The sequence below is a fragment of the Numenius arquata genome, chromosome 6 (assembly GCF_964106895.1).
Source record: "Numenius arquata chromosome 6, bNumArq3.hap1.1, whole genome shotgun sequence".
In the NCBI taxonomy this organism is placed as follows: Eukaryota; Metazoa; Chordata; class Aves; order Charadriiformes; family Scolopacidae; genus Numenius; species Numenius arquata.
In genome coordinates, this window is record NC_133581.1 from 47,794,957 (window position 1) to 47,814,536 (window position 19,580).

The following is a 19,580-nucleotide window of genomic DNA, read 5'->3' on the forward strand; positions in this document are numbered from 1 at the left end:
ATCTGGTCAAACCTGCTCTGTCTTTATCAAGGATATGGCTGCCCGAAATTTGAAAGCAAGGCTAAGGATTTCCACTTCTCTTACACCGTGCTTTTCTAGCGCTTTACCGTCAAAATAACCTCGCAGCCAAACGCTTCTCGGGAAGGGCGACTCCGGCGGCAGCCCAGCCCCGCCGGCGGGGGTTCAGCACCCGGCCGGGGGACAGCGCCGGCCGCGACGGGGCTCCCGACACCCCGCCGGGGGCTCCCGGGCTCCCCCCGCCCCGCCGTGGGCTCCCACAGCCGGGCTCCATCCCCCCGCCGCCCCGCCGCTGCCCGCGGGCAGGGACCCGTTTCTGAACGAGGCGTGAGACGGAGGCGTTCGGGCTAAATATGGCTGGGTTTAATAAATAACTTTCGGGTTAACTCCAGGCCTCCTCTCCAACGAACGTATCCCCTTTCACTCCGAACATTTCCGACTCCTAAGCGTGCTCACAATGCTGCTTTCCATGAACAGTCATGTCTCCCCAGGCTCCCGGTAACAGCTACTAAGCTCGACGCGCAAAAATTTCACTAAAATCTTCTCGCCCCTTCCTTCACCAGAAACGCTATTTACGCCCGTATACACTCGAAGCCCTCGGGGCTCCATTTCTGGGCGTACCGCGCTCCCACCGGAGTGCCGAGCGGCACGGTACACCGGCATAACTGCAAAGGCCCCCCCCAAAGGCCGAAGAAACCCCGAAGCCCGAAACACACCTACCGGCTACGGCCCTGGGAACCATCCTGTGCAGCCATCGCGTGTCATGTGCCAGAGGCTTATTAAAGGATGCTCCATGCGCTGCGAGCAGTACCATCATACGTGCCCTCCTCCCCCTCCCCGCAGAAAGCACACAGGCAACACGCATCCCCCCCTCCCCCCAAAAGTAAGGGCCGGGGAGGGGGAAGGGAAGGAGTCATCCTAAAGGTGTCTGCCGTGCCACGCTCAAAGGCATCTTCGGGGGCAGGGAGCTCAGGCCGCCTCCCGCCGCCGCCGCCCGGGGAAGGCAGGCCCGGCTCCCGCCGGCCCGCAGCCTGCGCCGGCCGCAGGCTCCCCTCCTTCTCAAACGCCTTCGCCCCCACGGCTCCGCCGCGTTTGGAGGAACCCTGGCGTCCCCTCGACTCCCCGTCCCCTTCGGCAGACGCCCACCCCCGCGCTCCGTCCCCTCCAGGCGGGTTACTCCCGGGCCAGTCCCTCGAGCTGCGGTGCCCAGCAAGCCCGCTCGCTCCCTCGCTCGCCCGCCTGCGGCAGCGGCGCCCAGCGCCGCCCGGCCTCCCACACACGCTCCCCGCCGCGGCCCCGGCGGTCGGAGCGCCGCCGCCCCCACCTCCCCGTGCCCGGGCCCGGGCCTCGGCCTCGGCTCCCGCAGGCACGGCGGAGCAGCGGCTCCCTGCGCAGCGGCGGCGGCGCCACAGGAGACGGCCGCCGGGGCAACCCGCCGGACGGCCTGAGGGCGCGCACCGACCCGCCGCCTCCCGCCTCCCCTCCCCCGCGCCATCGCCGGCCGCGGTCCGTTACCTGTGAGGACCCCGACGCGGATTTGGTGGTCGTGGTTCGTTAAAATCATCCCCTCCGACGCCATGTTTCCCGGCGCAGCCACCGCACTGACAGGGAACGCGCGGGGGGGGGGGGGGGGGGGAGAGGAGAGGAGGGGGTAGGAGCGCGAGAGCGGCGCGAGCGCAAAGGGGGCGGGGCCGGAGAGGGAGGGGGCGGGGCCAACCCGAGGAGGGGCAGGGCGAGAGCCAGCCCGGACCCAGCAGATACAACCGTGCAGGGAGGGGCTAAGGGAAGGGCGTGGCGCGCCAGCCAGCGGGCGCGAGTCTGGCGTGCTGCGCGCGGCCCAGGCAGCACCAATCTAGTGCCGAGAGCGCCGGGCCTGGCCCCAGTTGCCGCCGGTCGCGGCGGGGGGCGGCCGGGCCAGGCCGGGGCCGCCTTCGGTTGTGTAGCCCGTGCGGTGCATCTGCCCTTTACGGCCCCTTTGGCAGGCTGCCAGCCCTCCCCCCGAGGTGGCGTTTCATCTCACACCCCACAGCCCCGGTACCGGGGGTGCTGGCACGGGGTCGGCCCCGGTCACCCCGCCCCGGCGCCGCGGGGAGCGAGGCGGCCGCCGGGCAGCCGGCCCCGCTGTCTGACCCAACGGCAAGCTGACCCCCAACCGGCTCCCGGGGAGATGGGCAGCTCAGCCAGTGCGCTGGACGAAGGTCAGCCGCTCCCCGCCAGCCTTCTCAAGGCCAAGTGCAAGGTCCTGCACATGGGTCACAGGCACAAATACAGGTTGGGAGGAGAATGGATTTGGAGCAGCCCTGAGGAGAAGGACTTGGGGGTGTTGGTGGATGAGAAGCTCAACATGAGCCGGCAAGGTGCACTGGCAGCCCAGAAAGCCAACCACATCCTGGGCTGCATCAAGTGTGGCCAGCAGGTCGAGGGAGGTGATTATGCCCCTCTACTCCACTCTGGTGAGACCCCACCTGGGGTACTGTGGCCAGCTTTGGAGTCCTCAGCACAGGAAGGACATGGACCTGTTGGAACAGGTCCAGCACAGCGCCATGAAGATGATCAGAGGGGTGGAACACCTCTCCTACGAGGACAGGCTGAGAGAGTTGGGTTGTTCAGCCTGGAGAAGAGATGGATCCAGTGAGTCCTTGTAGTGGCTCTCTAGTATCTGAAGGGGGACTAAAAGAAAGCTGGAGAGGGACTTTTTACAAGGGCATGCAGTGATAGGATGAGGGGTAATGGCTTCACACTGAAAGAGGTACCAAAAAGCACTCTGAGGCAGGAAGAGGGCAGGGCTTCCCAGCCCAGTGAATGTGCAGATTTGGGTTGGCCCAAACCAGTTGTGAAAATACATGGTCAGTTGCTTTTCCAGTCACCTATCTGGATTTGAACTCTCAGCCAAATTGCTCTTCGTCCCCAGAATCCAAAGTTGTTTTCATTGTCTGGTTACACTGGTTTAACAGTTCGGTTCTTCAGACCTCTGGTAATGGGAAAAGATAGATAGCAAGGATGGTAATCACCCTTTTTTTTCTGTTAGCATGAAATAGAGATACAAAAAGTTTCCCAACAACTTTTGAGTCCCCAGGGCTCAGCAAGGTGTCTTTGCAGTCTTCCCAGGCCTGTTCCCTTCTCTTCCCTCCGAGCCCTTCCCCTCTCCTCTGAGATTAAAACCGCTGTTACACAGCCTTTAGATAAAGCAACTTAGTATCATAACAACTATCTTCACTTTGTCTTACTTGAACTACATGATCTGGGAAACGGCTGGAAGCAAATATTTAAACCATTTTGACTGAATATGAAGGCAAATGTCTTCCACATTAAATAGCAACATCATCAACTGCAAACAATAACCCATTGCCAAGGTTCAAGCCCTCTGACTCCAGCGGATATTTGTGTTTTCAGATGTTCTTGTTGAGGTTTCAGTACTCTATGCTAGTAGCAGACTCTGGATTATTCTCCTTTTGACTGTGTACTAACGAGCAATTATTGAAAGCATTTGTAATGTGCATAGACATTAATGAACCATTTCAGGAGCTTCCTCTTTAGCATATCATTTTCTTAGATGGACTACTAGCGCAAAACCAGAGGCCTGAAGAAATAGCCTGTCTCTGTGAAAGTCACACTAGTAGCACTTTGATGGGGTGGTGCACCAGCACACGTATCAGTATTTCTACATTGGCACAGCAGTTGCAGTGCGTGCAGCCATAGAGACTGAGAATTCAGGCTCCAGAGATCTCTGGTTATGCAATGGTATAATACAACATATGTGGGTGGGTGTAAGCCTGAACCCAAAACAGCATGGTTACTGAAGATATACTGCATCGTTGGTGCTCATACGGCTGTTCCCTCACGGGTTCAGTCACTATGTGTTGAATATTCTGCTGTAGACACGGCAAAAAGATTTTTTTTTCTCAAACGTATCTGAAATTATCTAAAATACAAGCAAGTAGCTTGACATTTTGTAGCTTCCTGCAGAGGATTCTCACACCCTACACTAAAAACAGTATTGTTTATTCAGAGCATCTCACAGTCTCCCTGTGTAGCCTGTTGATTTGTTGCTCTTGTGGATGGTAAGAAGGAGGGGCAGAATTCAGATTTCACTGGCAACATTAGCTTTAGTATTTCCTGGCTTTAAGTGCCTACTAGTGGGGTTTGTGTGGGATTTTCTGTATAGAAATGTAGTAGAGGATTGTATGCATGTAACAAAATAGTGTAAGTTTACAAATTTTTAAAAGCCTGAGTCAAGGAGAAGCTGAAATCAGTAGAAGGGTTTTTATTACCACGGTATGAAAGTCCTTGTAAACTAGATTGTTAATATAATGGTAGATCCATAATAGCTCAAGAGAAGGTTGTAAATGGGATGATGTCCTTCAGTGAAGTTTTCAACAGAGTAAGGGAACAAGTGTGTGTGAGAAAAAAACCTTTTACTGCAGGGAGACATTCTAGGAAATACGCTGGCAGCCCATACCAGAGTTCATGTTGACCATCCAGAGAAAAGCAAGTTTTCGTCATCAAAATAAATACAAAACTGATAGTCACATTTTGTCCTGGTCATGTCAGCACTGAAGGATAACTATACTTAGTAACCACTCAGGAAAGTTTTTACATTTCTTTGTCTGCCAGCTGTTAATTATCAATACCTGTCCATTAACAAAGCACCACCCCTTCATTAAGCTGGCTCTTCCAGCCATGTTTGTTCTGTGTAGTCTTAAATCTGCTGGCCAACACAGTACGCTTTCTTATTTTATCATAAGCAATACAGGATGGTATATTTTAATTGCTTATTTGGGTGAAAGAGTTTGAGAGTACAGGAAGTACTTGTTAAGTTACCTGTACAAATCTTGATTAAAAAAACCAGGAGACTTCAGTATGATTACAGGAAGATACCAGTTTGTTCTGTCAATTACCATGTGGGCAAGGATGATTTAAAAACTCATTGAAAGTTATCAGAGAGGCTTCCTATTTAGAATAGATGTTCCATGTAATTTCTACAATTTTGTTGCCAGATAGGTCTGATTTTTTTTCCCAGTGGCTCCTTAAATGTAATTTCTTAACTCTGATCATTTTTATTTTTAATTGGTTGGCTAGAAGGATCAGCAGCCCTTCAAGTGTGTGCCATTGGTACAGATCCAGCTAAAGTTATGAAATAGCTGGCTTAATGAATCATTAATAGAATTCAGAACATTTTATTTCTATGCCACTGGTGCAAATCCAAGTAAGGTCAAGAGACTAGCTGGCTCAGTGGTTCAGTAATAGGAAGCAGACTTCTACCTCCAGCGTATTGATGTGAGTCTGTAAGGGGTCAGGTTTTGAGACATTAAAATACAAAGCTTTTCCAATGCAGCCATTGGTTTAAAGTCAGTCTATTATACATTATTACTCTCTGTTTCAATAGTCTGTATTGATCTATAAATTTTGAAAAGGATACTATAAACATTTTCTGTGTAGCTGCTGATACAGCACAATATTCCTCACTCTAAAAGGTACAAGAGGTGATTTCTCCAAACAGTCCTTTCCCTTAGGCAAGCATCTAGGGAAAAGATGGAACGTGCACCACATTTTAGCTATGTAAGGCTAGCAAACCATCTGAATGTCCTAGTGGCTTGTACCGTAGTCCATCGTTGCTACGCTATCTTTGCCAGAGGCCTCCTGAGAACACTCCCTGGGTTTACACTTCCAGTCAGGAGTAAGAGCCCAGCTTCAGTGACTGTCCTAACTACTAGTCGGAGGGAAAATGTGTTTTGCTTAGGGTAAAACTGCATTGCTCCTTGTACTGCACCAACATTTGCAAGGTCAGATTTGTCTGTTAAGCAAATAGCCTATGTTTGTGAGATTACGCAATGAGAGAAGCTGTTAACTCTTCCACTTGGTAACAAAATGTATCACGACTTAGATCATGCCTAATTGTGATGTGGGCATTTGCAGCAATGACAGGCGCATGGAAAACTCCGAAGGAAAGGTGGCCCTGACAGACATCTATGCATACAGCCTCTTTCCCTCACTGCCTCCTCCTACTCAGCTACCTACTGTGGTGTAACTTCTGAAATGGCACCATATGCTCAAGGATACAACCTCACATATATTCTCAGAAACAACAACATCTGGAAAAGTGAAGTTTACTGAGCTTGTATGGTATGACTTTGACAGCTCTGTGATAGTGACAACCATGTGAGTCGTCTCCTCTTCAGTTCCCTTGCAGTCCTGTTTTTTTTTATTCTCATATTCTGGTCAGACCATAAAAGCTAAAGTTCTTCCTTCTCCATCATTCTGCCTAGGAAGAAGGTTATAGTGAACCCACATCTTCTAATTATTTAGTGCATAAAGCAGGTCTATACAGCCTGTCTCTTCTTTATCTGAGATTTCAGATGTTGCCATTTTGCTGCTCGGTTGAATAAAAGTTTCTGTCTCTATGAGGCTTTGGAAATGAATGTTCTGTAGGTCTCTGTCCAGGGCACGTTGGACCAATGTGTTTGTGCTGCATTACGCAGACATACATTTCTGCTGTTCAGGCTTCCCCAGACAGGATTCAAGAAGTGCCAGGCAGGGAAGTTCCAAATAGAAGTATACCCTCAGCTTGGTGCCAAGGGTTTGAATCCGTCACTTATGAGCAGTGAAGCTCCTGAAGATCCCGTACAAAGGATTATCTTTTGGTTCATCATTATTATCTTTTTGTCCATCATCCACTGAGGTGGTCCTACTACAAGTCTTATTTCTCTATACCACTCTAAAGAAGATACACCTGATATTTTGCTGTAGCTATTCTAAACTGCCAAAGTAGGTCTTTCTTGAAGAACAGCACACTGAACAAGGGCTCCCACTCTTTTGGAATAATCTGGAAATTGTGTCAGTCAGAGGTAATCTTTAGGGACTTCTGCAGGGATAATGAGAAGATTGACACTTCCTGGTATCAATTCTTCTGGGTCACCACAGCCCTTAGTGACAGCCCTCCAGCACACAACTTGTCTGAGAGCAGAACCAGGATCTTTGACATGGGTATGCTATATGTGTGACATCTGAGTACAAATGCAGATCAGTTGATTCACTACTAGTATGGGTGCCTGACAAAAAGAAATGAATCTTAGCGTGACTCCACATGAGTGGTGTTGACACATTCAATTGTCTGTGCTTCATTTGCTGCAAAACAGTAGCTATTTTAGAGAAGCAGTTGATGAGTTTAGCATACACAAAGAGTAGACAGATTTAAAAGACCTCTTACTGGAACATTCTATTTTTGAAATTTCACTTTGACAAAACTGCCTCATTAAGAACTTGGATATGAAAAGCAGGAAAATGCTTTTGGATCTCATGTAAACTAAATTCAGAATTCTGATGAGCTGAATCAGTTCTTTCCATACATTATCTTCCTTTATCTGTATTTCCCCTTGTTTCCATGTAAGAGATAAAATGAAACTTTAAGAAATCTTGGTCTTGATTAATAAGCAAGACAACTCCAAACTGTATGAAATAAGGCAAAAAGAGGAAAGAGAAAATAAGTATTTTGAACCCAGAACAAGTTTTAATATCTCAGAATGAATTACCCACAAATGATCATCACACATTGTGGCCAAAAGTGAACAAATGAATACTTGCTTCTGCAGGAAACCTTGTTATGTCGTTTGCTTTGACTTAATAGAGGCATTAAACATACTAGATCCTCTAAGAGGAGGGTACTGTATGGAGAAGGGCAGCCACAACCTCCTGCCAGTTTGACTGGAGGCAAATGATCCAACATTCACTAAGAATATTGTGTTTCAGCTCTGAACTACATCCTAGTGGATTTCAAAGGGTTTCTCAGCCTTCAGACATAAGCAGCTATATCAACAAATAAAATTCAGGCAAAAAGCAAGTAGCCATGCCTTCCCCAGACATACTTTTTGTTATGATGTATAGACTATGCCTATAAAAATAGTAGTGTGTACTATCTTTGATGCCTAGTCAGCGATGATGTAAGGTTTGGTCTCTCTTCATGCGTTTGCTTGGTTTTCTGCTCCTCAAAAATAAAATCAGTAACTTATTTGCTGTTTCTGCTTATACATCTTTGTATTGTAGATCAGTAAATGAGGCTTGCCACCTGTGCATGTAGAAGATTACCAGATGACCCAAATGACATGGCACATTTCAGAGCCATTGTATGTAGTCATATTAAATGCAAGAGGTTTTTAATACACAGTCCTTGTGTATTATTAGGTCTTCATATATTTTTGATTTAGAGAAGACTAAAATTTGTTGGATACACTTCATAGTAGCTTATTTAGTCTTGCTCCAGAACTCTTTGTTACCTCGGCTTCATCTCAGATATTTCTTTAACTCCCAATATTGTCAGGCTGTTGGTATGAAAAATCTAGCTCTTCTACAGTTAATCAAGGCTCAAGCAGAAAAACACACAGGAAAACAAGCTTTCCAGTAGAAGACCTTTCTTTATGTCTTTTCATTTTCATGACACTCTTTAGTCCTGTATAGGCTTAGCTTCCAGCTGTCCTTCTGCACTGCCTATTTAAAGTGCTAATGTAACAGCTATTGCCTTAGTATCCAAGTATATTACAATGCCTTAGTATCCAAGTATATCACAATCAATTTATTTATCCTGACAAAGTCTGAAAGCTAAGCCACCATTACTCCGGTTCTAGAGAGAGGGGGGTAACTGCATTACACTGACTTGCTGATGGATGCTGTAGTATTATGGTTTCTTGATTAAGGGTCTGTCACAGCCTCCTTGGCTCCTGCTGAAGCAGCATATGGGCACACACTTGGGTCCCACCTCAATAGAAAGACAAACCTGGACAGAGCATTCAGCTGGGACCTGAAAGTTCAAAAGTACTTCAGATCTCCAGTTAAATACTGGCCTGAAATCTGGATTTAAATCTACACCTCTGAGTGTGCTAAACAGCAAGCTGTCAGCTATTCTGGATGGGTTAAGGCTTCCAAGTGCCTCTTGTTTACAGGGTTTGTACTTTGAGTAAATAAATAATTTCCCTTTTCCCTTTTTAATCCACCTGTCAATACTGAAGTTTGAAGTCCAACTTACATAAATAAATTTACTCACACTACATCTTATTGTCATTAATGAAGACAGTTAAATAAATGCATTCTCACAGTATCAATCCCATTGAAAAAATTGGGGTTTAGTTTTCTGGCCAAACAGAAAAGGTTTTACTAGCTTATTGGACCAATGCAGAAGTTTCTAGGCAATACTAAAAAGGAAATACTAGGAAATACTAAAAAGTTATTTTGTACTGAACATTCAGGTCAACCCCCAAAGAATTATTATTTCCCTCTTTGATTTTAATTTAGGTCTTATTTGATTTTATGAAGCCATAGTGGAAATTTCCAAAGAGAAAAAAAATTGGGCTGAAAAGAAAAATTAAAAAGTCTTTTGAAACTGTGTTTCAGGTCCTACTGTTGCTGTACTGAGACAGTGGATTTAAAGTTGCAGGTTCATCACTGCATCATCCTACTCCACTCTTCTCACCTCTCACACCCTCTCTCCACACCTGATCCTTACTCCTCCCTGGCGCTGCACCCGTCAGAGTCCTCCATCAGCCAATGCATTTCACTCCTACAGCAGAAATCTGTGTAGGATTTTAATATGGTCTGGCAGGAAACTCACTCACAGATGGGTCTGAGAAGTGCCAGAGACAGCACAGCAATTAGTGTGAGTGGGAGACAGGGGTCAGTGGAAACTTGGAAAGGTGGGAAAGGACCTTCCTCTGTCTTCTCTTTTATTGGCTTACCACACCTTATGGAGCAGCATTCCAAAAGAGACCAATTCCGGAAAAAAAGGTGGTATTCCTGACTACACCAACAGTTTGCATGGTCAAATTCTTGTTCCTTTGAGCCAATTTTATTCAAAAACCAGGTATTTTACCACTTTTTACAAACCTTGCCTCATATTTAATTGTAATATTTCTAAATATTTGTCTCTTTTTTCTGTAGCTGTAATTACTCATCAAATTTGAAACCCAGGGATCATTTGAAATTTTATTTTCCATCAAGTGACTTATTCTCCAAGAAGTTTCATCTGGAAACAGGAGTGAAGTTAGTTAACAATGTGAACATTTATCTTTATAATAATATTGTATAATTCTGATATATTGCTTTTGGCCTGTATGTTTTGAAATAATTAGAAATGAATTAAGAATTGTTACGCATCTTTCTAAGATTAGGAAACTGAGTCAAAACCACACATGTCCAGAAATCTTCAATCCCAGTCCAGCAGATATTTATGCAAGCTGATTCTTATATGCCACTTACAGAAGCTCAGAAAAACACATATGGTAGCCCCTGAATATAATTATAGGTTCACATGGTCAAAGGATCTGGAACAAACATCTTGCATATATACAGTTGTCATAATGTCTCCCTGTATGGTACTGGTAGTAATCCCTATTTTACCATTTTCCTGGGGTCTACCATTCTCTTTAGTGTACCTAAATTTGTGAGGCTGAATATTGCTCCGTGCTCAGGCATGGACTCACCACTCTGCTGTATAAAGGACTGTTCATCCAGACGGTAGCATACTGATTTGGTATGTATCCAGTAACTCCTGCTCATTTTACAGAACTACTTGAGTGAGAAAACAAGGTAATTGGTAATTTTATTCCATCAGGTTTCCAGTAACTCTGTTTAGAATAGATGGCATGAAGATATTCTTGAAGTAACTTTAGATCAGTGTTTAAAATTTATAACTTAGTAGCACAAATACAATTTTACCAAACTTGTAACTAATAAAAGTATTTTTGTATTATTTACATCCTTCTTCTAGCATATCAACTACACTGCTTACTCTGCCTCAGTAAAATATGCCAACCAGTGACAGACTAGCAATGACAGTGATATGGTTATTGATGATATTGGATAACACCATTTCTCTCGTGTTCTACCGTTAACTGCTGGTAACTGTTGTTAACTTGATTTCTTTTTATTCAAACACATAATTTTTTCAATGCATAGCTTGTAAGCAGGCAATACATTGGTACTAAGAGCACCTTAATGAATATTTTAGTACATTGTCTCTCTGAAACCAAAGAAACTGTAGTGTCATCAGTTTCCATTTTGGCTAAAAATAATTTATTAGGACACTCACATACTATCAAAATAAAGCATTTTCTTATTTCTCAACAGCAGAAAGCTCAGCCTGTCTTACAACTTTGGTCCTGCAATTTCAAAGTGCTCACTCTGTAGCAGTGTACTCAGCTTCTGCTGGGTAGCCTCCTCTCTGATTACAGTATTAGCATCCCAACACCCATCAATATAGCAGATTAGTCTCCTAGAGCAAGAAATTTCCTTCACTTTATTTCTATCTCGAACATGGGCCTTCTTATTCTCTAAAAGAGCTCTGCAGGGGCTCTGTTTAATGAGTTCAGTGTTATTTCTAAACTGTTGCAGGTCCTGAATTGTCATCACAAAAAAACCCATTCACAGATTCCCATTCACATGGCACTGCATTTTTTATGTTCACGGCTTACGACACACGATCTTGGATGTCCTAAATTTGGATGCCACAAAGAAATGTGTCACACTGTTTGACAACTACTTAGAAAGCCCCTTTTTTTCTAGCTGCCCTTTCAAAGTTTGTCATAGCTGGCAAACAAACTTGTTGTGGGAGCATGGTATCCTTTTACTTTCGTTGCTGTTCTTAGCATGTACTCAGATTTCAAGTGTCATTAATTTCAAGGGTGACATTATCTGAAGCAGTAACCCAGATGTTTTCTCCCAACTATAACAAAAATACCGTCTTACTTTTTTATATGACAGCCATTTCATGAAATATGAAATACTATGTTGAGGGCTTAAATCTCATTTTCAGTTAGAACAGTGTCTCTGTCTCTGCGTAGATGTGTCTAAAAGCATGGCTGGCCATGTGCATGTGTGTGTATTCCACTTTTATTTTTTTTTCATTTCTGTTACTGCTTATTGTACAAATAGAGAATCTGAGGAGTCAGGAGCTGTGGTCAAAATTTCCACTGTTGCCAATTTTAATGCAAGCTTATCACCCTGAAACATAAGCGACTTTATGAGATTTTGCGCATCCACCTATCAAATGTGTAAATCCATGTCTGGCTTTGAGGCTCCCAGTATCAGCAGACATATTTAGAAACTGTGAGTTGCCCAAGATCACTTAATATTTTAGAGCAGGAAGCAGGATAAGCATTCTGATCTTCTGATGTCTGTGATTTGTTTCAGCCTTTTACACAATACTGTCCATTTTAGTCAAACAGATAATCCCTAGCTACATTTAGTACAGAATTTTCCACTTATTTATCTGAGATGTATTAATTTCTCTTTGTATATTAGTTGAGTAGTGATTTTTCAGGGAACCAACTGGAAAACTTTCTGCAGATATATTAGAATTTCCTCCTTTCCACCAGTAAGTAAAGCCAGTTGACCTACAGCTTTGAATTCAGTATTTAAATCTAGTCAGGTAGTACAGATTTGTTTTACCTAGGGTCCCACCTCACTATTTGAAAACATGCTTTTCTTAAGTGTGACCTGAGTGTAGTTCTTTCCTGTGTTTACTTTTGGAAGAGGTTGTTTACTATTAATTTTCTGTATATGTATTGCAAGAGAACATCTTCAGATCTCTGGAAGTCCTTTTCTGTCTCCAGTGGTCAGGCTACAGTATAACTTAAAAAGCTGTTCAGTATAGAAAAATATCTGTTTAGTAGGTGAGACCTCTGAAGGATTTTCAGGTTAGCTTTGTAGAAGCAAACTGACTTTTTTTTTTTTTTTTCTCATTACTGTTATAATGCTAGGAATAAGGGAGGTAGTCTTTCAGGTAGAAAAAAAATGCCTGGTATTTCCTCTCTGTATCACCAGTTTTACAAATAAGATCCCTGTAGAGATGCTCGCATAAGACACCCTCGAAATATACTCCGTATATTGATACTAAGTGTAACTAATACTAGAATTCAAGTGAAGTTTTTTAAGCTCATGTTTAATCTGACACAACAGGTTCTGGTGAGGGCAAATACTGTATAGGATCTTGAGTTTCAGCAATTATGAAACTTTGGATATATTGATTGTTTTGTGCCATCAACTTGTGTTATATTTATCCAATGCTGTTCTTGATTGTGGAATGGATTTTTGTAACAACGAGTTGATATTTGCAACAGTTTGGAAGTACTTTTGGCTCTTCATTGCCTAGGGCCTTTAGGCAAGCTCTAAGTCTTGGTAGATACTGTCAGTGAACCTATTGCATGGTGTGGAGTAGAGCATACTGCCTCAGGGTGTGTGGCAGTACTGCAGCCAAGCTGCCTGATTACACCAATAACTTGCTCATAGTCAAGAGTATTTAAAATAACATTTTCTTTTTCATGTCTAATAAATTTCACTGGCATCCAATTGAGCGTATGGATGATTCTACTTCTTTCACCCCTCACAGCTCTGTTTCCCCATCCCCTCTCTTACATTGGCTCTAGCAACTGCATGTCCACAGGGAGCATCAAAGTCACCAATCGGCACCAATGGACTAATATTTTTTCCTTTGGTCATTCAATATTCTGTCGTATCAGTGAGTTGATCTAATTCATGACTACAGTCATTAGGAAATGAGTGGATAGAAAGAAAGAAAAAGGTGTTGAGAGGGGAGGAAGAATAGGCTTGTCCCCTTCACTGGCAGCACAATGTGAAACTTTACCTCTAAGCAGACCTTGTGATAGTGGTGTTATTTTTAATCTAAGGCCTGTGAGAGAATTATTGCTGCAGTGTGAAACTGCACTCTTGCTGTGTCCTGCCAAGCATACAGTCCCCATGATCCTTTTTGGTTGAATCCCTTTCTCTCTTAAGTGCCCACTTTTCCTTGGTTGTGGGACTTTTAACTTACTTTTGTTATGACTTCCAAGCTCTAATTCCCTTTTAACTCCACAGACCCTGTAAATGGAGGATCTTTGCAAGCACTTGGCCTCCTTACTCTCCCTTAATTCAAATTCTAAAATGAGATTCTTTACACTTTTGAGCAGAACAGTCACCATCTGCCTTTCTAAATCAGTAATGTTCACTTCAGTGAACTAGAATAGTGTATTCCACTATTCTGACTCCTGGAACCACAGAAAAGTTGAAGTTGGAAGGGGTCTGCCCTGTCCACTGCAGAGGGGTTAAAACTAGATTATCTTTAAGGTCCCTTCCAACTCACACAATTCTATGAGTTTATGATCTCTGGAGATATCAGGTCCAACTTCCCAGGTCAAAGCAAGGTCAACTAGGGCAGGACGCTCCAGGAGGTATGCAGTCAGAATTTGAGTATCTCCAAGGATGGAGACTCCATAACCTCCCTGGCCAACCTCTTCCAGTGCTCAGTCACCCTCACAGTAAAACATCTTTGTCTTATGTTCAATCATCCTGTACTTCAATTTGTGTCCATTGCTTCTTGTCCTTTCACTGGGTACCACTGAGAAGAGTCTGGCTCTATCTTCTTAACAACATCCCATCTCCCCCATATGAGAGATGCTTCAGTCCTTTAATGATCTTCATGGTCCTGTGCTGCACCCTCCAGTATGTCCACATCTGTCTTGTACAGGGGAGCCCAGAACTGGACACAGAACTCCAGGTGTGTCTCACAAGTGCTGAGGAGACGGAAAGGATCACCTCCCTCAGCCTGCTGGTGATGCTCAGCCTAGTGCAGCCCAGGGTGCTGTTGCCCTTCTGTGCTGCAAGGGTGTATTGCTGACTGTGTTCATCTACATGTGCCTCAGGTCTCCTAAGGTTTTTTTCTGCCAAGCTGCTTTCTAGCCACTCAGCTCCCAGCCTGTCCTGGTGCCTGGGGCTAGCTGAAAGCCCCAGGCAAGTCTTTATTTTAAAGATAATGTCAAATATCTAACAATTAAGTTAAGGGTTTTTTCCTTCTTGTTCCTTGTGTTGTCAAAATAGAGTTACAAGAATGATGATGATACTCAGGAGGCAAATGCCTATTTCTATAAATACTCAAAAGTTACACTGAAAAGCAGACTAACAGCAGCAGTTAGCTGTTCTGTGTCTCAGAACTTAGCTATTTCTCACAAAAATTATTCATTAAATCCATTTTGAAATTTATGTAAGTTCTAGAGGCTTTTTAGGCAAGAATGTTTTCTGCCTAATAAACTATTCAATAGCACTTTGTATTTCTTGAGCTGGCAAATAGATACAAATACGCTTGGTCTCAGAGGGAAAGCCTGTCTGATATGTATACGTTGTAGAGGATCAGGAACACTTTCATGAATAATCCAACTGATCTCAACACAGTAATTCACATAAATAAATGCTATTCAGTTTCAGGGAAGACTGTAGAGCACCAGAGATGGCAATCATGGTTGTTTCATCACAAATCTTGTGATATTTGATATTTTATTAGATTCCCAGCTCCTGGAAACAGAATCTCAGTTTTACTTCCAGCATTCTTGGCTGGAAAAAAAAAATGAAACATTGAAATGACATTTTTAAAACTTAACCAAAAGACAAAAGCAGCTTCATTTTCCCTTCAAGGTGTCCAAGCCAAACTATCTCTCAGATCTTGATTTCTTAGCTTTGAAATATTCAGACTGGTACTACTGGAATCATATTGAAATGTTACCTCTGCCCAGTTCTGTAGGACCATCCACAATGGCACACTGTGGCCAAATTTCCTGATCCTGGACAGCACCGCAGGAATGCTTTAACTGTCGTGATGTATAATGTATAATATCTTCCATGTGTTAGGCCTGGCACACTAGTCTCAGCACTCCTTGGATCCCACCTCTGAGAGCATTCTTGTGTAGTACTGCAAGAGCCAGTCTGTTGGTCAGCAAACCCAGAGGAATGGGTGCCATGCAGGAGCAGAGTGTGGCATTCTAATCTGCCCATGGAGATGAGCGTGCCTTTGAGAGCATACTTTTTGTAAGGTGACCTGCAACATGCATATCTATGAATAGAGGTTGTTGTCACAGCTTAAAAGAGAAACGCTTGGAGCAAGCAAGCAAAACTGTGTTATAAACCCAAAAGAATCAAATAACAGGGCCAGTACCTCCAGTCAGGGAAGTGGGATGGCAGGAAGCACTGCCAAGGAGGGTGCTGGGTTCCTCACCTTGGGTTTATTCTAGAGTTCAGGTAAAGTTAGGCTTATGGCTCTGAGAATGAGAAGTGGGACACATATGGCAAATAAGAAGGGGCTTTAGAAGAAGCTGCCAAAGACAGACAAGGACTGCTGCTGGAGTTCTTCCCCGAGCAGACCTTAGCCAGGGTGCTCCTACTGTCCTGTGGTATAAATCTCAGTCTGGGGATGGAGTTAGGGCTGGGATCAGAGTAGCCTGAGACACAGAGTAAGAATGGGGCTCAATGGGGATCGCACATTTATTTCAGGGGACTTCTCCCCACAGCACTAGCTGGCCTGTATGGCAGAGTGGTATGTGGTCGAGTGGTCTTGGGCTCAGTGTACATTAACAGTCAAGATTAAGATTATGGCTCTTAGGAAAGGAAATCTAGGATATGCAGTAACACTGGTGCTCAGAAGAGGTTGCAGCATAATTTAAAATAAGGTTGAAAGCAAAATAAACTTATTGTTTCTTAAAGCTGCACTTAGTGTTTTCACAAGATTGCTGGTTGGCAGATCTTTTATTTTTGCATTTTCTTCCATGCTTTGCATTACATATCCATATATGTTAAGTTAATGGTTGGACTCAATGATCTGAAAGGTCCCTTCCAACCTAGACAATTCTATGATTCTATGATAGTGCATGACTTTTTTTTTTTTTTTTCAGTCATGAAACTCACATGAGTCACGGTTCTGCTAGATCTCAAACAAAGGACCTAGTGTGTGAGGACTGAGAAGCTAAATCCATCTTGCTTCTCTCAGGTGGGTAAAAGAAATTCCACATCACCAATTCTTCTTTTTTATGCAAAGTCTCAAAGAGTTGCGTGAACTTTAGGTACAGAGACTTCACCTACCCCTAAGTGTTAGGTCCAGCTGATAAAACAATTGAAGGAAGATGAAGCAGAATTTTTCATAGAAATTTTGAAATGTTAGCATTTTCTGGTCATCTCAAATGTCAGCAAGCCGTATTCATTTAATTTTACAGTTGAGGAAACTAGGAAGAGAAAGATCATGTGACTTATTCAAGGACATAGAAATGAAGAACTTCAGAACCGGCTGAATATGCTCAAAACTCTTCTATTCCATTCTCTTGCCTATCAACTGTTTCTACAGACAGTAGAAATATTTCACATTGATTAAACACCATGTTTTTTAAATATGCCCTATAGTCTTAAAGAAGAAGGGGCTTCCCAAATCAGAACTTGAATTGAATGGATTTGGGTAATGCAGGCAAATGAATAGGTTGATTATATGTCCCACAAAGATGTAGGATGTGCTTTCCCTCCAGTGTTATAACATAGGTTAGTTTTTTCTGACTATTTTTACTCATCTCAATAGCAGAGGGAGATAGTGGAATGGCTGCTTCTTTCTCTCATCCATTCAAGCACAGCACAGCACTGCATAAGGAAGCAAGACTAGTTCCAAGCACTTCTATATTTTTATTTTTATTTTCTAGGTATTCGAGTTCTTCTTCAGCAGACTTTCCCTTCAGGTTTGCCTGGAGAATTATGCTCGCTGGTTAAGATTTCAAAGTTTTGTGTCTCCAAACTAATTAGACTAATGACATTTTTAATTTTTTCCCCAGAATGTTACAGATCACGGGGAATTAGAACTGAGGAAACAGACCATATGCTTTGTGTATCCCAAAGGAGGAGATGGGTAGCCATGGAAGATAAGAGGAGTTATGAGATGATTGCTCTGTAATAATGCAACCTGTGATCTGGTTGAAGGTAGGAAGAAAAGAAACAGAGGAGGAGAGGATTAAGAATGAGTGAGAGGAAAGAAAGTAGCGAGGATAGTATAGAGATAGTGTAGTCTGACAGTGAAAAGACTGAGCAAGGGAAAAAGACAGCTATATCACAACTGAAAACTGGAGCGAAGGGAGAGGTGGAAGGACGGAGAAGGGGTGGAAGTGGAGAGTTCTTCTATCACCTTCTGGCCAGAACATAATGCAAAAGGGAAGCAGACAAAGAAAGAGGATTAAAATCTAGGAAGGATTTGAAATTGTAAAAGAGGCTACTGTGGCTGAAGACACAGGAACCTTGTCAGAACAGTAATTTTAACTTTGGCCTTGCAAGTTGTAAATAATATATATTGCTATGTATTGTAAATATATATATTATTGCAAATAATATATATATAGTGAGTGAAAGTATATTGTTTCCTATTGATGGCATAGGGAATCTGCTTCTGCACTCACGACAGAATTATATGAGTAGTAGTTTTATAAGTTATCCCTTCTCTTTGTTATGCTCTGCCTCTTTTTAACATTTACAATTTTAAAGATGTAGGCATCCATTTGACACAGTAAAGGAAAAAGACATACACAAGAATTCATACCTCACTGAGTCCAAGAATTTTTATGGATTTGTCTTTGTTAAGAAAAACCCTTGTTAGAGCATTTTAGATAGAAGTATATGGATGCTATTTTGTAGTGATTAAACCATGCCTGTCAGCTAAGAAAAGCCTCTTTAACTGATGTAGCATAGGTCATTTTGCCTGTAATTTACAGAAAGAAACAGATTATACAATCCATTTAGTGCTCTGTTTATCTTTAGAAGAGGAATTTGTAACAACTCTCTGGTGTGGAGAACTGTTTGCTGTACAAAGAAGTAAAGTCAGAGGGTGTTTGACACTGGAAACTAGTTTTGTTCTAAGGCATAAAATCAAAATCATGATAAAGAGAGGAAGTCCCTACCTTAGCACAGCATATATAGAGCATGCACCCGGATCCTGGATCAGAAGCAAGTAATTATAAATATGGGTGATTTTTGATGAAAGAAATACTCTGAAACAGCTAGCAGTGTTCAAAGTGCAGACTATTTAGAAAGTCCAAACAGTTCCTACACAGAACGGCAGCTTTGATCTTTAATGATGTCCCTGTTTCACAGTTCTGTATTCAATAACCAGGAACCTGATCACTCAGTCCCTAAACAGCGTATTTTCTACACAAGCCTGTGTCAGGCGAAGCTGCCCATTGCAGAGATGAGGTTTCTACTCCCTCTAGTGCAGCAAATGCACATTCAGGCACTGTCTGATGGTGCTTTAAAAGAAGAGCTCAGTGATCTTAAAGAAGTTAAGGAGAAACAATTTTCGTGGAAGAAGTGGAATTAGTTTGTGCATTGATTTACCAAGAATTCAGGAAAGCTGTCTTAAGAGCAACATTTTTAAATTGTCAAGTGATTTGACTGCTGTGTGAATTAAAGATTGACACAGGCCTAAGAAGTGAGGCATTGTCCTGGCTAAAAGCCAGATCTGAATAGCAGTGAGGGGCTGGAAGTTAGAAGTTGTGTTTCTAGGGTGCTGTATCTTGGTAATTACAAGTCAGATGTAGATGCCTTAATCCTCTGCATGGAAAGTACATGAGAGACCAAAGATGCAGTGGCTGGAGTGGGGCACTGCCTGCAGGTAGCCAATATGGATTTGGACTTTTAGGAAGGAGAAAAGGCACTCTATGCCTAGCCTTAGCTCCTGTCTTTCGCTTCCCTGGGCCTGTGCCGGCATCACTTGCATAAGTGGAGCTGGAGCATTT

At 43.3% G+C, this 19,580-nt stretch overlaps 1 protein-coding gene across 8 annotated transcripts in view; it reads right to left on the minus strand.

The window, feature by feature from the left end:
- The window catches only part of GPHN (gephyrin), a 287,559-nt gene extending 285,941 nt beyond the window's left edge, over positions 1-1,618 (minus strand). For 7 of the 8 annotated variants that reach the window (XM_074149781.1, XM_074149778.1, XM_074149779.1 and 4 more), the window contains exon 1: positions 1,534-1,597. In XM_074149781.1, the coding sequence (XP_074005882.1) occupies positions 1,534-1,597 (64 nt within the window). Of the gene's footprint in view, positions 1-1,533 lie in introns of all 8 variants that reach the window. The other variant, XM_074149777.1, reaches the window with a different exon arrangement.
- Between the last annotated feature and the right edge of the window lie 17,962 nt (positions 1,619-19,580).